At 39.5% G+C, this 16,448-nt stretch overlaps 1 protein-coding gene across 3 annotated transcripts in view; it reads left to right on the plus strand.

Annotated features, from left to right (window-relative positions):
• The window catches only part of LOC148863685 (Metallo-hydrolase/oxidoreductase superfamily protein), an 82,576-nt gene that overhangs the window by 6,645 nt on the left and 59,483 nt on the right, over nt 1-16,448 (plus strand). For all 3 annotated transcript variants that reach the window (XM_088978603.1, XM_088978604.1, XM_088978602.1), the window contains exons 3-4: nt 6,845-6,999; nt 7,183-7,365. In XM_088978603.1, the coding sequence (XP_088834729.1) occupies nt 6,845-6,999; nt 7,183-7,365 (338 nt within the window). The remainder of the gene's footprint in view (nt 1-6,844; nt 7,000-7,182; nt 7,366-16,448) is intronic.

Here is a 16,448-nt window from a genome sequence, read left to right on the forward strand (position 1 = left end):
GTTGATCCCCTGTTTTGACCTCGCAACTTCTATTCCTAAGAAATACTTTAGCTTCCCCAGATCTTTCGTATTGAAGTGGTCCTATAAGAATTTTTTCAGCCTGTCAATTCCATTGTTGTCACTTCCAGTTATGACAATATCATCCACATACACGACTAGCAAGATGTTTCCATCTTCCGAGTTATAGCTAAACACGAAATGATCAACCTGACACTATTTCATCCCAAAGGCCTTCACCACTTCACTGAACCTGTCGAACCATGCATGAGGAGATTGTTTCAGTCCATAGATTGCCTTTTTGAGCCTGTACACCTTACTAGCCTCCCCCTGAGCAACAAACCTTGGTGGTTGCTCCATATACACCTCCTCAACAAGATCACCATGTAGGAAGGCATTTTTGATGTCAAGTTGTAGGAGAGGCCAATCATACATAGTAGCCAATGAGATCAACACCCGAACTGAACCAATTTTAGCCACAGGAGAGAATGTCTCCATATAGTCCACACCTTATAACTAAGAATAGCCCTTGGCCACTAACCGTGCCTTCAATCGTTCCACACTGCCATCAGGAAGATGTTTCACTGTATAGACCCATTTACACCCAACAGTGTGCTTACCAGGAGGAAGGGTGGTGAGTTCCCACGTATGATTATGTTGTAGAGCAGAGAGTTCTTCTTCCATGTTTTGCCACAACCCTGGAGAGACAAAGGCTTCCTGTACAGTCTTGGGAATGGGAACCGATGAGAGTAATGATATAAACTTGCAATGGGAAGCAGAAAGGTGAGCAGTGGAAACATAGTCTGAAATAGGATGAGAAGTACAAGTATGTTTACCTTTCCGCAAAGCAATAGGGAGATGAAGATCTGAGGGAGAAGGGGCAGTAGCAGGATCTGTCGACGGGTGCTGAAGTGGAGGAGGAGCCGAAGCACTTCTGTGAGTATACACGAGTAATTGGTGGCCTCTTTGTAGTAATCGGAATATGATGTGCATCTGCAGTAGGAGTGAGAACTACAGGAAGGGGGTCCACAACTGGAACAGGAAGAGGAACCACAGAGGGAGAAGAAGAGACCCCAGCATTGGAGAAAAAGGGAACTGATTCAAAGAAGGTGACATCAGGGCACACAAACGATTTATGAAACTTAGGGTTATAACACTTGTACCCTTTATGAGTCCTTGAGTAGCCAAGAAAAATACACTTTGTAGCCCGAGCATCTAGCTTATCTACTCCAGGCTCCAAGTGCTGAACAAAACAAACACAACCAAAGACTCTTGGGGTGAGAGGAAAGGGAGACAAAGTGGGGAACAACACGGAGAAAGGGGATTGACTTCCAAGGATTGACATGGGCATCCGATTTATCAAAAAATAGGATGTAAGAACAACATCACTCAAAAAATGCTTTGGGACATGCATATTGATCATCAAGGACCGAGCAGTTTCAAGAAGATGTCTATTTTTCCGTTCAGCTACACCGTTTTGTTGTGGGGTGTAGGCACAAGAAGTTTGATGAATTATTCCATGATGTTTTAGGTATTGTTGAAATGATGAGATGTATTCTTTGGCATTACCGGAGCGAAGTATTTTCATATGAACACCAAACTGAGTGCATATTTCAGCATGAAATTTCTGAAAAATAGAGAACAATTCACTACGGTATTTCATAAGATAGATCCATGTCATTCTTGAAAAGTCATCAACAAAGATTACAAAATACTTAAACCCATTGTATGACACTACTTTAATTGGATCCCATACATTAGAATGAACTAAAACAAAAGGACTTGAGACACGACTATCAATTCTTGGACTAAATGAGACTCGATGATGTTTTCCCAACTGATATGACTCACAATCTAATGATGAAAGATGACTTAAGGAAGGAACTAGCAGCTTCAAAGCCTTGAGAGAGGGATGACCAAGTCTGTAGTGCCATTGGAGAGGAGTAAGAGACAACTGAAAAGCCACTGGAGGGCCACCACCATCAAGGTAATACAAAACAACCGGCTTCATGCCCTCCACCAATCTTCGTCCCTGTCTTGAGATCCTGAAACACACAAGAAGAAGGATAGAAGGTTATAGAACAATTAAGGGACTTGGTTAATCTACTAACAGACATAAGGTTAAAAGGGAACTTAGGAACATATAAAACAGATGCTAAAGACAACGAGGAGAGATCAACATCACCAACACCACAAATAGGAGATGTAGAACCATTAGCAAGTGTAACTGTCTGAGATGTGGATGTGCGAGAAAGGGAAGAAAATACATCAGGAGTCCCAGACATATGGTTCGAGGCGCCAGAACCAATGAACCAGGGTGAAGCTTTGGAAGCTAAACAAGTCATACCTGAATGGGCAAGTGTAGCTGTGTTCTGCTGATTGTTTGAAGAAACTGCTCATATATTGCCCGTGGTACACTCACCATTTATTGCCCGGAAGCACAAGTGGGTGTGGAGGGGGTTGGTGCAGTTTACTGGCTTTCAGTAATTGTGTTACTACTCTTAGATGTAACATGGTTAGCCCAAGTGTTGGGTGGACCACGCAAATCATAGCAGAAATTAACTGTGTGCCCCTCTAAGCCACAATGTGTACATTTTCTCTGAGCATTTCCCCTTCCTTTTCCACGGCCTCCCCCTGACTCACGGCCTCCAGTCCGGCCACTGGCCCTGTTAAACATGTGCCCACCACGGTTGCTTGGAGGGCCACTGCTGCCACCGCTACTTCTACTTCCACGACCACTCCCTTTAGTCACTACCAAACCAGATCTATCAGAGAAGGAAGAATGTTCCACTGGCTCAATGGATGTCCTCTTAAGACGGGCAAAAACTTCTTCAAGTGAGGGGAGAGCTGATCCCCCCAATATCTGTGCTCTGACAGGCTCATACTCAGCCTTCAAGTCCACAAGAAACCTAGTCACATCAAGCTGTTCACGTTGCTGTTGTTGGATCTGGACATCTGATGTGAGAGGGTGATACACATTTTGCTCATTGTGGATGTTTCTCAAACTTGCATAATACTCTTCTAAGCTTTGACTTCCTTGCTTCAAATTGAAGTACTCTTGGTATAACTGATATACCCTAGTTGTATTTGTCTTGTCCAGAGTACAACTTTTTAGCATGATCCCAGATCTCTTTGGCTGTATCTAGGAACATGAAGTTCACACTAATCTTTGGTTCCATGCTGTTCCAAAGTCATGTCATTATCTGTGCATCATCTTGTTCCCAATCACTGAACCCAGGAGAATCAGAGGAAGGTTTCTCCTCCCTCACATGTTTTACTTTCCTCTTGGCCTTCAAGAACACCTCCACAGATTTTGCCCATGGTACATAGTTCTCACCATTCAACTTGATGGATGTCATTTGATCACTTAGATAATCTGAGGAGAGCATGATGCCTGTTTTGTTGTCATTCCCAACTACAGTTGAAGCCATCTCAATTATGTCTCCTCTGAATATACACCACAATCTCACACTTGTCACAAGACTTATCTCACTTACAATACCACCAACCCACTTTCTTCAACTGCACATTACACACTACACTCTAAAGCTGAAATCATTCAGTCAACACATCAAACACTTGGACTGCACACTGCAGGACCATTTACCACCACCACACCACTACTGAAATTACTCAGTCATTTCATCGAACACTTGTTCTGCAAACTGCAGAACTGATTACACACAAGGTCTAGGGGTTCACTTTTAAGCATTTAAAAACATAGATATGTCAGCCACCACAACACAATCAACACCACACCACTGTTGTCGTGGACATCAACAGTCTACCACTCTTCGTTCAGCACACATGTGAGCAAGAAAACACACAAAAAAAACATGACTGATATGTGTTTCAGTTTCACCCAGCACCACAACAACTAACTTTGGAAGCACACAAAAAAAATCAGCATTCACAATCCATTTCTGAACACATGACAGCAGTGTCCATACACGTGTATGACCAGCCCTCTTCGTACACTGAATAGAGGGTCTAGTATACCACTTCAACGACCACCACAGCACCGGCCAGAGGCATTCTCACCTCCAGGCCCTCAAAAAGACAACTTCTGTTTAGCCCTTTATCGAGTCTTCAATCAGATCAGTTGTAGGATGATGAAACCTATTGTGAAGTTGGCGGTGAACCCAGGAAGAAGACAGCAGCAAGAAAACGAACACCAGACCTTAATGCTCTGATACCATGTGAATAAATCCTAGTTGTTTCTAGGTCAAAGTAGAGAAGAAGAAAGAAGAAAGAAAAGAGAAAGAAGAAGGAGAGGAGAAGAGTGTTCGGCCGGACTAGAAGAGAGGATGTACTAAAGTACCTCTCCTAGACGACCCACTTAACTTTTATTCATGAAAAACTTGAGTTACAAGAAAGACAATTTTGTCCCTCATAGAAGATGGGACACATAACTTAAACTCAGATACAATAGACATTTCACTTTCAATAAGATACACCAGAATGACCAAAATACCCTTGACTCGAGCATTCTAACACTACCAAAAAAAAAAAAAAAAAGAAAAGAAACCGGAGAATAGAAGAAAGAAGGGCTCTATCAGATGGAATTTGTTTCGCAGCTTTTTTTGATATCACAATTTCCTTAGCGAGTACCTTTGCTGAGACCATGCCATTTCTTTTTGCAGCTTCTCTAATTGCTTTCTGTACACTTTTCTCCTTTCTCTGCAAATCTCAGATTTGGCGTTCAATGTTGCGGCACTCTTGCCTGATTCGTCTTTGCCAATCCCTCAATTGCTGTTGTGGGTTTGGCTTGGGTTTCAATAGACTCTTCACTTTATCCATCTGTTTTTCAATCAGAAAAGGTTGATGATGGAGAAGAAGTCGAAGGAGAAGTAAGCGAATGAGGTCCATGAAGAGTTTGGTTTACCACTGCTGAAAGGAGAAGTAAGCGAATGAATCTGATCTCTGTGTTTGAGTTTGAGAAGAGGGAGCTTTGACTGATAATGAATAGGTAGAAAAGAGGCAGACCGGTTTTGGTGGAGATCGATGTCTGATGCGTTTGAGTTTGAGAAGAGGGAGCTTTTCATCAGTTGGGTTTTATTTTGAAAATTTGATGAATAGTGAAGGGCAAATTCGATATTTCATTTTTTTCCATTAGTGTTTACCGGCATGTCAATTGTCAAAAAACTTAAGGGTACTTTAAGACAATATGTAAACAGTAAGGGTAGAGTTAGTCAATTTTGCAAACAGTAGGGGTAGTTTAAGGAAACTGCCCTTTCAATTTTCTTTTAATAATTTATTATTATTATTATTATTTTTTAAATTAAACCAGATTTGAATTCAATTCAATGTTTGTGAGATCCGATCGGATCGGATCTGCTGTTCGTAGTATCGAATCAGATACGGATATACCCTGATTCAAATCTGATCCGATCTGTTTGCGTCCCTCGTTTCAACCCCTAGAAAATTCCAACCTCTCTTCTCACACATCTAGAAGGGCTTTTGTATCATTGAAAGGTATCAACGTTACCTTATTTTTGATTTTTAATTTGTTAACAACAGAGGCTAGAATGTTGTTCCACTCTATAACCTTCTTCCCTGCAGCAATAACATATCTGTTCCCAAAGCCAATTTTCTGTTTCCAGCATGAGTTTTTGGATTTTATTTGAACTTGTCATGGTTATGTCCTTCCCAGTTTTCTTCTCCACCTGATTCTCTATTTCACCCTTGTGAGCTTCATCTTCTGTTGTTTCTTTTCCATAGCTGATACTCTCTCCTTCAACTACTGAATATACACGTTTCCTTTCACTTTTTTCTTCGAACGGGAGAAAGAACTGCAATTTTTCTATTATCAAAAAAAACCCTGCAAATTTTCTGCTACCATCTTCCAGCGCTTACCTTCCTTACCCTCCGGGAAGCATACCATTTGTTTTTTGTTGATGCCAAAAAATTCTGAGATCACCACAAACCAGCCTTTACATTCCTTCTTAGTTCTGCCTGGTACCTTCTTCTTGGAACCTTCATATTGCTTTCCATCCATTTTATTTGATAGAGAAACTTGCCCCATCGATAAATCCTTTGAGCCAGAGAGCAGCCTCTCCAACCAAGAAGACTGTTGATCTATTTCCTTCCCTGGTCTTTAGAGTTTGTCGGTCCTTGCTTTTCCCTTCCTCAAACAACAATTTCTTTGCTTCAGTCACTACCTCCTCTCTCCATCTCGTCGCTGGACGGAACTCCCTTCGGTCACGATCTCCTCTCTCCATCTCCCTTACATGAAGCAAACTAGAGTGAGTACCATCATCCATTTGCAAATGTTTATGATGTGGAAAAAATAGAATTCACATTTAAATGAAGTACACACAGGCTGATATTTTCTTAGGCCTAGAAGTGGAAGGCTTCTTTGAGATGTATTGGATGGTGAGAGAGGGATCAGATGGACCCTGGTCACTGTGTTACTATATTATGGTGTATAGAGCTTCATCATCCAGAGTGAACATGCCATTCAAGTGAGTTCTGTGGATAATTAACACATTGGCTGACGGTCTTTTCAGCAGAGGGGTTGGGAAGAATGAGTTGTATGAGGGTCTTCTCTTCCCAAGCTTCTTGATCGACTCGGAAACTGTATTTGTGATTTGCCCTTGTGAAGTTTCACTTAGTCTTTTCCCTCCTTTGGGGAATCGGATAATTTAACTTTCTTTTTTTTTTTCACTCTTATTAATAGCAAGTTTTCCCATTGCTAAGAAAAAAGTGCACATAAAACCAGCATTAACATGTAATTTAACTGATATTTAATACTGAACTTTTCATTATTTTTGTTATTCCATAAGTGCTGGATATTATGCCACTTCTCATAAGATACTTTCTGATAATGTTGGAAATATGGCTGCAGAATTGTTCAACTGGATGTCTATCCAAAGTTGTGTAAATTTGCTTGTGCATGTGAAGCCAAGTAATGATCGAATTGGACCATTGGTAGTTGCTGGACTTCTAACCGATTCAGTTCAATCTAGAAAGTGGAAAGTGCCAGCCACCTTGCTCACCCAGGTCAGCCGTCATTCGACCTACGTTTTGTTTTGGTAGATGGACCAACATGCCGCTTGCAGATTTACATGGAGTGCTTCATCAGAAGGATTGTCCTCCCCTCCCATCAGCCATGTGCTCTCCTTTCTTTTTTGGTTGAAAACTTTACTTTCATTTTTTGTCATTATTATGTGGCTTCCTTTCCAGGAGTACCCTCCAGGTGTCAAAATTATACCTATGGGAAGTAGAACAGCAAAGCCTTTTCACACAACCAACTTGGTTGTAATTGCTCCTAATAATGTTAGTGATGGTAGTGGAAATTCAAGTTTTGCTGCTTATGGAGATGCACTGATAATGGACCCGGGATGTCAGTCTGAATTCTATGCAGAGGTATTTTTTTCTTTTTAAGTCTTTGACAGGTAAAAGAATATATTGTATATTTTTGACCAGTAACAATTAAAGCAATTAATTGATTAGTGTAAAAGAATGATCTACAAATTTACAATGTAAACTGTTCTGTTTTAGGCTAGCATTCGCTACCTACTGGAACATGTTTTTACATCAGGCTCCCCATGGAACCATTCCAAAAAAATATATTCTCTGTTTACTCTTCTGTCCAAGGCATCAGCCGTGCTATTAGCATACCTAGGAGTTCATAAGAAGGTGACAATCAATTCTTCTGCTAATAATCTGACTTCCCCCAATAGATATCTATTTTTCCATGTTCCTTATGATTTCTTCTTAACCAGCCGCCCACCACCTTGGAGTCCCCCTCCTCTATACTTTAGATACCTGCCCAGCCTTAGTCCTCGTAGAACTGCCAGTGCCAGGAGTTCTGTCTTAGTGGAATCTCCATATCCAATAGGCCTGAGAAGAGTGTGATAACAGTACCATCATACCTTTTGAAAACTCTACAATGCTCGACCTACATGGGTTTCCTAGGCTGCACTATCAAAATTCATCTAGATATTGGGTTGAGCCAGATGTGACTGTTGGACATTTTCTGATGTAGGACAGAATAGGGATCCAAATTTCAGATCTGGTGGTGGGTTTTGTGGGTTGGAGGGGCTTTGGGTGATAAAATGAAGAATAGGGATGGGGAATCAGGTAGACAGCTTGCTGTCCACCAAAGAATGAGTAAGAAATTAGAAAGAGAGAAGATATTTTTTTTTTATGAATATAGAAAGAGAGAAGAATTCTTGCTGTTAATGTAAACAACAAAGAGATAGATCAACTTAAAAGGGACTCAGGGAGGGGGAAAAAGAAAAAGAAGATGATTTACTAGAAGCGGGTGAGGGGGGGGGGGGAAGAAGAGAAGTTCCCAAGGAGAGAAAGAAGGTGGACATTGAAAATTTGGTGGAGAGACAGGTGGAGGTGGGCAAATCGTTGGGTTTATTTTTTCTGGGAGGAGAGAGGGTAGTTAAAAAAACTATAGAACAATTTGAGAGAAAGAGAAGAGAAGATCAACTAAAAAAGGTCGCTATTGAAGAGACAGGAGTGTGAGAGGAAGGGGGTCTGGTTGATGAAGAGTGAAAGCTGGTAGAGTCTGAGGGGGTGGAGGTTGTGGCAAAAAATGAAGTTGACTGTGGACTGTGAGTAGAGAGGGCGAAGGTGAGCTGAAGCTGTGTTCCATTTGCAATATGCTGCAACGTCTGGAAGGAGAGGGGTAGAAGAATTTGGAGGACAATACTATAGTAGTTGTAATTAGCAAGTCGGCGTTTGTTTGGGATCTGGTTCATCCAGATCTCAACCACCTTGACAAGGAGGAGTTGGGGAAAACTTGGGGAAGTTTTTGGAATTCAGATATGTAATATGGAAAGTTTATATCGAGTTCGGAACTTCTTTGGTGTAATTGGGTGATGCCTTGCTACTATCAGCATGCATTTTTCTTTTATTTTAATGAAATTTTCATTTTATACTTATCAAAAAAAAAAAAAAAAAACAACAACAAAGAGATAGATCATTTAGAAGAAGTGAGAGAGCGAAAATGAGAGAAAAATTCTTGGCAACAATCATAATTTATCAAACCAAACTTTATTTCATCAAATCAATCATATCTTAATTGCAATTACAATGACTATTTCATAGACTCAACTTATGAACTCAGATGCCCTTTTGCAGACTAGAATTTGGATTAGGAAACTTACCCAAATAAAATTCTATTTGCTTTAGTAGCCTCTAGGGACATTTAAATAAGGTCTCTTTAACTCATAAACAACTCTAATAACACTTTCCTAGTCCTGGTAAAAGTAATTTATTGTGAAGACACCTGAAATTACTAAAAATAGTAATTGTGGGAATTACTATAAATAATAAGATTGAGAGCGATATAAATAGTAATTTCAAAATAACATTAAATTTCTGGAAAGTTTAAAACCCTATTATTAGACATTTGCAAGTTGCAACTAGAAAAGAAATAAAAAAAAAAACACATACAATATCAGTGTCTTGTCACCCAAGATTTCTGAAATTAGTGTAGGAATTGGAAAATTGGTTTGTTTCTCCATGTATTCTTTCCTTGTTTCAGTGTCTGCATCACTTTCTCTTGTTCTAGTTCTGGAGTTGGCACTGACTTTCCAATTCCTAGTAATATCATTAAAAGAAGAAATGAGCAAAGGTGGGCAAGGTCTTTGACCAAACCACCTGTAGAGATAAAGAGAGCTAATGGGGGGTTATTTTTGTCTTTTTATGTTTTCTTGTACATTACATTCTTTCTATTCTTTTGTACATTATCACTTGTATATTATGAACAGAATGGTCCTTTTACCATAATAATATAAATACTAATTCTGGGGTGTCGACTGACACTTTGACACATCCACCAAACTGTTGTCTTCTCCTATTGACTCATAAATCATGATCTGACTCTGACATGGTATCAGAGCAGGTCATGATCTGATCTGCATAAAGAAGGTTTTTTTTTTTCCTCTTCTGGTTCTTCTGGTATTTAGGACTCACCCTAACAGTATTTGGGAAACCCTTTTGTGTCCTTGAGTCCTTTTCATAAGGCTGTTTCGATTAGCCCTTGACGGACCTGAAATCTGGAAAGTTGCGCTACCAGCTTCACCTTTTCTCTTCGGATCTCCTCTTAGAGACATCAGATCCGCCTGAAACTCTAGATCTGGTGTCGCCTAGAGGAGTACTTGTGATCTCCTTCAGTCTGGTTTGGATCGGATCAGTGTAAGGAGGGTTTTGATCCCTCTCTTGTATTGATTGTTGACTACTACAATTTCCTTTCTGGACACTTAGATGAAAGGTACTTGTTTCACTTTTTGATTTGAAAATTATTATCTCCTTTGGAAGTCTATACTGTTATTTGGTTGTTCCATGGCTTCGGAAAGAATGGATATCATTCCCATCAAGTTTAATGGGACAAACTATGCTTTATGGAAGTTCCATTTCCAATTCCATGTTAAGGCAAAGGGATTTTGGGGGTATTTGGATGGGACTACATCTAAACCTGATGATTCAGATACTAAGGCCCTAAAGTAATGGAAAATAGATAATGCAAAGATTGCCTTATGGATCCTTGGATCAGTTGAGGTTGATATTGCCATTCCTATGAGAGGGTATTGAACTACATATGAGATGTATCAATATCTCGAGAAGGTTTATCAACAATCAAACCTCTCTAGATAGTACCAGATTGAAATTGACATATTTTCTTATCATCAAGGTGAGAGAAAATTTCAGAAATACTATGCAAGGTTTATTAACCTTTGGACTGAGTACGAGCTAGTACACATGGGAGAAGATCCTTCAGACTGTTGTGTGAAGTTTATGAAAGCACAATTTGATAGAAGGAAGATATGTATTTTTTAATGCATCTCAGACCTAAATTTGAATTTTGAAGTTGGTAGATCTAATATTCTCAGCCGAGAAACTCTTTAAGACCTTGATAATATCCTTGGGGAGCTTTTAAGAGAAAAAACCAGGCTGGTTACATAGGCTACAGTGTTATGAATGCAAAGAATTTGGACATGTTATCTTACATCGTAAGAACACATGCACTTACTGCAAACAACATGGGCATATCATTATAGAATGCCCTACTCAACCTCCAAAAGGGGGTGGGTCTAATCATAAGAAGAGGCCCTATAAGGCATATCAGACTTATATAGATAGTTTAGATGTTTCATCCTCTATTGCTTCATTGGCCCCACATAATGATCCCTTTGGTGGTATGTTAGAAGAGAAGATTTGGCAACTTATGTCCTCGACCATCTCTTTTGCTTTCTCTGCTATTGGTATGTCTAGTAAGTCTCCTTCCTTTTGTCCTTCATCAAACCATCCTTGGATCATTGACTCAGGTCAGGCGCCTCTAACCACATTACAGAGGCCTCCTTTGGCTAGTCTCCTAAACCCCATTCTCCTAATAGACACATTGTTATTGCAAATGGTGAAATGTTAGATATTCTTGGTTGTGATGATTTGCACTTATCTATTTCTAAGTCTTCTTACTTTCAGTTACCCAAGACCTTATTTGTACCTAAATTGATTACTAATTTGATTTCTATTGATCAACTTGTGGAAGATGGTAATATTGTCTTGTTTTATTCTGATGGTTTTTTGATATAGAACTAGTAAATTGGAGAGGTGGGGAAGGGACTTAGACTTGGGTCAATTGTTTGCTCTGGAATTTGACAGGAAGAAGGCTCCTTCCACATCCACTTCTTGTTTACTTTCTGTTGTAATAATGTCTATTACTTGTGGCATAGACATCTTGCTCATCCATTTTCTAAGAAACTTTCTTTTTTTGATAAATGAGTGCAATTTTATTAAACCGACAAATAAGAGTTACATGCAACCTGTGGAAAGGCACGAGATGCGACCTTTCCTTTGAAACTAATTACATAATTATAAGTACAAAAGAAATTACATTGAAGCCCAAAATAAAGTATCTCGGGAAACCTCTTGTTTTGCAAGTGAATCAGCCAACAAGTTTGCTAATCTGCCTACCCACTGAACTTTGATTGTCATATTCCTTGTTAACCATTTAACCTATTTGAGAAGATCTCTAAAACCCCAAATAACAGTGTTCGGAACCTTCATCCAACCTACCATCACCTGGGAATCCCCTTCAATAATCAAATGCTCTATGCCTAGCTGATTTGCAAGTTGGATTCCTTGTACAACAGCCAGTAATTCGGCCCTTAAAGAGTCTCCCACACCCGCAGGACCTGAGTACAAAGATATCACGTTACTATCTTTGTTTCTCAACACTCCTCCTATGCCTGAGGGTCCTGGATTTCCTCGGCTACTTCCATCAATGTTGAGCTTGATAAACTCCTCCCCTGGTGGCATCCATTCAACCCCATGTCTGTCATTCCTGGTAGAATTATTAGCCATTGCTAACCAACTTCTCCATAGGTCATCAAAAGAGTATGTATCAAAGATCTTTAGAGTTTTCAGCCACTGAATTGCCCTTGTCAAAATACTTTCTTGAACTTCCGAGAAGCTCCTTTCTTTTTCACAAAAATATTTTGGTGTTCCTTTCTTCCCAAACTGTCCACAACAAAGTTGCTCTTATGCACTTCCACATAATTCTCCCTCTCTTTTTTGTGCCATTCAAAAATAGACGGGCTAAACAACAAACTAATATCAGATGGCAGGTTCCACCTACACTCAAACAACGTAAGAATCCAATTCCATTAAGCTATAGCAAAAGAGCAAGAGATCAGTAAGTGGTGGCAGTCCTCATTCTGAGATTTACAAAGAACACACCAATTTAGTCTTCTCTTTTGTAGGTTTTCAGAGGTGTTAATCTTACCATAATAAGCTTCCCAACAAAAAACAACAATCTTTAGGGGAATGGGCCTAGTCCAAAATTCTTTAACTGGGAAATTCTGAGGTATAGAAGTGGAACAAAGGGACTTGAAGAAAGAGGAGCAAGCGAACAAACCATTCGGGTTAGGGGTTCAAATTCTTGTGTCAGGTTTGAGGGGATCTAAACAAATAGATTCAAGTAAAGACAATAAATATGAAACACAAGCACTTTCATCATCACGTAACCCTCTACAGAAACCAAAATCCCAGTTTAGGGCCAACGAAGAGTCTGAGTAGGAAATAAAACTAGAAATCGGCTCTTCCTTATAAAGGGAAAGAGAGTAAAGAGAGGGAAAAAGGTCTTTAAGAGGTTGGTTGCCCACCCAAATGTCTTCCCAAAAAAGAACATTGTGTCTAGAATTAACATCATACCTGATGAGATTGAGAAAATGGGGTAGAATTCTAAGAAACTTAATTATTTGTTTACCTCTGGTAGTTTACCAATTTCTAATACTTCTCTTAAGAATATTAACAAAGTGTGCATTACTTGTTGTTTATGCAAGAGCCATATTTTATCTTTTCCGTCTCATTTTGAACATGTAACTGTTCCATTTCAATTAATACATAGAGATGCTTGGTTGTCTCTAGTTATCTCTAGATTGGGCTACAAGTACTTTGTGACTTTCATTGATGATTGCACCCATTTTACTTGGATTTATTTTCTTTACAAGAAATCTGAGGTATCCTTTACATTCAAACTATTTTAGGCACACATTACAACTCAGTTTAAAACCAACATATGTATTTTACGATTAGATTCAGGGGGAGAGTACTTTGATGAGGATTTTCAAGATTACTTGAAACAACAAAGGTATCTAGTCCCATAAATCCTGTCCAGTACTCCATAAAAAAATGGAGTGGTAGAAGAAAGAATAAACACATTTTGAGTGTAGTCAGAACACTCTGGCAAGATTCCCATGTACCCTCCTGGTTTTGGCTGGAGGCGGCCAGCACTACTGTGTAACTTATAAACTTTCTTCCATCATCAGTCCTAGACAATTCTTCTCCCTTTTGGTACATTTTTTATCATCCTTCAGACTTTTCCATGCTTTGGGGATTTGGTTGTGTTTGTTTTGTTCATCTTCTGCCCCAAGAACACACTAAGCTAACTGCTTAAGTAGCTTTCTGTGTTTTTATGGGTTATAGTCCTGATCACAAGGGCTCCCTTTGCTGTGATCCCATAGCTTGTAGCATTCGGATATCCTGCAATATTATTTTTCTTGAGAATGTGTCTTTCTTTGAGCATATTGTTAAGTGACCCGTTCCTTCTACTTCTTTGTTGCATAGTTTTGACTCTATAGATTCTTCAAAAGCTCCTGCATCACTTTTGTAGAAATTTCAGATTTATTTTTAGAAGCAATGGCCTATATCAAAACCTATGCCTCTTTCCTCTCCACCACCGGCTACAGGTCTAGTTATTCCATCCATTCTTGTAAGTTCCTCTGTCCCACCATTTGAAACCACTACTTCCACTACACCTACATTGCGTCGTTCTTCTAAAATTTCTCGACCTCCTAACCGTTGTGGTTTCTCTTTGGACCATAGCTCTTTTTTCTGCTGTATTGTCCACCATAGATATTCCTTAATCTTACTAGTATGCTATAGAAATTTCTCATTAGAAAGATGCCATGGACTTTGAAATTCAGGCTCTCCTTGAGAATGATACCTGGGAACTGGTTAAAGCTCTTCCTGAAGCATCTATTATTTGTAGTCAGTGGATTTATTCAATGAAATTAAAGTCAGGTGGAAGGCTAGGTAGATACAAGGCGAGACTTGTTGCTCAAGGCTACAAGTAGGAGTACATGATAGGCTATGAGGAGACCTTTGCTCTGGTGCCAAAGATGACTAATGTTCAACTCCTATTGCCATCTTTGTCGCTAAACAATGGGAGATCCATCAAATGGATGTGAAAAATGCATTCTTACACGGAGAGTTAAAGGAGATTGTGTATATGAAGCTTCCTTTCGGATATTGTATTGATCCCCATCTTGTATGCCTCCTCAAGAAATCCTTGTATGCCCTTAAACAAGCACCTAGAGCTTGGTTTGAGAGATTTCACTTTGTTATAACTGATGTTGGCTTCGTCTAGAGCTCATCTGATTACTCCCTTTTTACCTCGCATTGGGACCAGGGAGTGACTATACTTCTCTATGTTGTTGACATCATCATTACTGGAAGTGATGTAGAAGGGATTGTTAATTTGAAGAGACTTCTCAATGAATTTTTTTTTAAATGAAGGGCTTTGGTCACTTGACTTACTTTTTGGGACTGGAGGTTAGTCATAACTCTCATGGTTACTTTGTCAAATGCTAATCAACATAAATATATGGCCGACCTTGTCAACATGGCTTAACATCACTGATTCCAAGATAGTTGACACACCCTTGGAGATTAATGTGAAACTCAGTAAGGATGATGGGTCCTCTCTTGAAGATCCTGCTCTTTATCACCAGTTGATTCTCATGGTTACTTTGTCAATCAACATAAATATGTAGCTGACCTTGTCAATATGGCTTAACTTCACTGATTCCAAGATAGTTGACACTCCCTTGGAGATTAATTTGAAACTCAATAAGGATGATGGGTCCCCTCTTGAAGATCCTACTCTTTATCACCAGTTGGTGGGTAGTCTAATCCATTTTACTATGACTTGGCTAGATATATTTTATGCAGTCCAGATTGTAAGTCAATTTGTGTTGTCTCCACGACAACCACATTTGTCTGCAGTCTATCGGATTATCAGATATGTGCAGGGGACCTTATCTCATGGCTTGTTCTTCTCTTCATCATCTTCTATTAGCTTTACTGCTTATGCTGATGTTGACCGGGCAGTTTGCCCAAACATTCAGAGATCTACTACGTGTTGGTGTGTTTTCTTAGGCGACTCCCTTATCTCATGGAAATGCAAGAAACAGTCTATAGTATCAAAATCCACTGAAGCTTGAGTATAGAGCCACGTCCTCGGTGTGTGGTGAGATTATTTGGCTCAGGGCTTTCCTACATGATCTTCTACATGAGCCTCCACCTTCAGTTCCTCTTTTTGTAGACAATATTAGTGCCGTCAAGATTGCATCCAATCATATTTTTCACGAGCGCACAAAGCACATAGAAGTTGATTGCCATTTCATTCGTGAGCTCCTCCTTGCTGACATTATCTATCTTCCACATGTGTCTTCTGGCCTCAAACTTGCCAACTTGTTGACAAAAGCCATGACTCAAGCTAGACTCATTTCTTATGGGCAAATTGATGCTCATCCCTAGGCATCAGTTTGAGAGGGAGTGGGAGTGTAGAGATAAAGAGAGCTAATGGGGGGTTGTTTTTGTCTTTTTTATGTTTTCTTGTAGATTACATTCTTTCTATTCTGTTGTACACTATTATTTGTATATTAAGGACATAATGGTTCTTTTACCATAATAATATAAATACTAATTCTGGAGTGATGATTGGCACACTTCAACACTCCTACCAAACTGCTGTCTTCTTCTCCTATTGATTCATGATCTGACTTTGACACCACGACCCTTGCCATGATCAAGTATATTGTATTTTAAAAATAAGGTATAAAGCATACAGAGATGGTTAAGGAATCTGAGGCTGTGGTTTGGCGATACAGGGACGAAGCCAAGAAGTTCAAGTGGTTAACTAC

Source organism: Nelumbo lutea, chromosome 3, assembly GCF_056320005.1.
Source record: "Nelumbo lutea isolate HS-2025 chromosome 3, American lotus-T2T, whole genome shotgun sequence".
In the NCBI taxonomy this organism is placed as follows: Eukaryota; Viridiplantae; Streptophyta; class Magnoliopsida; order Proteales; family Nelumbonaceae; genus Nelumbo; species Nelumbo lutea.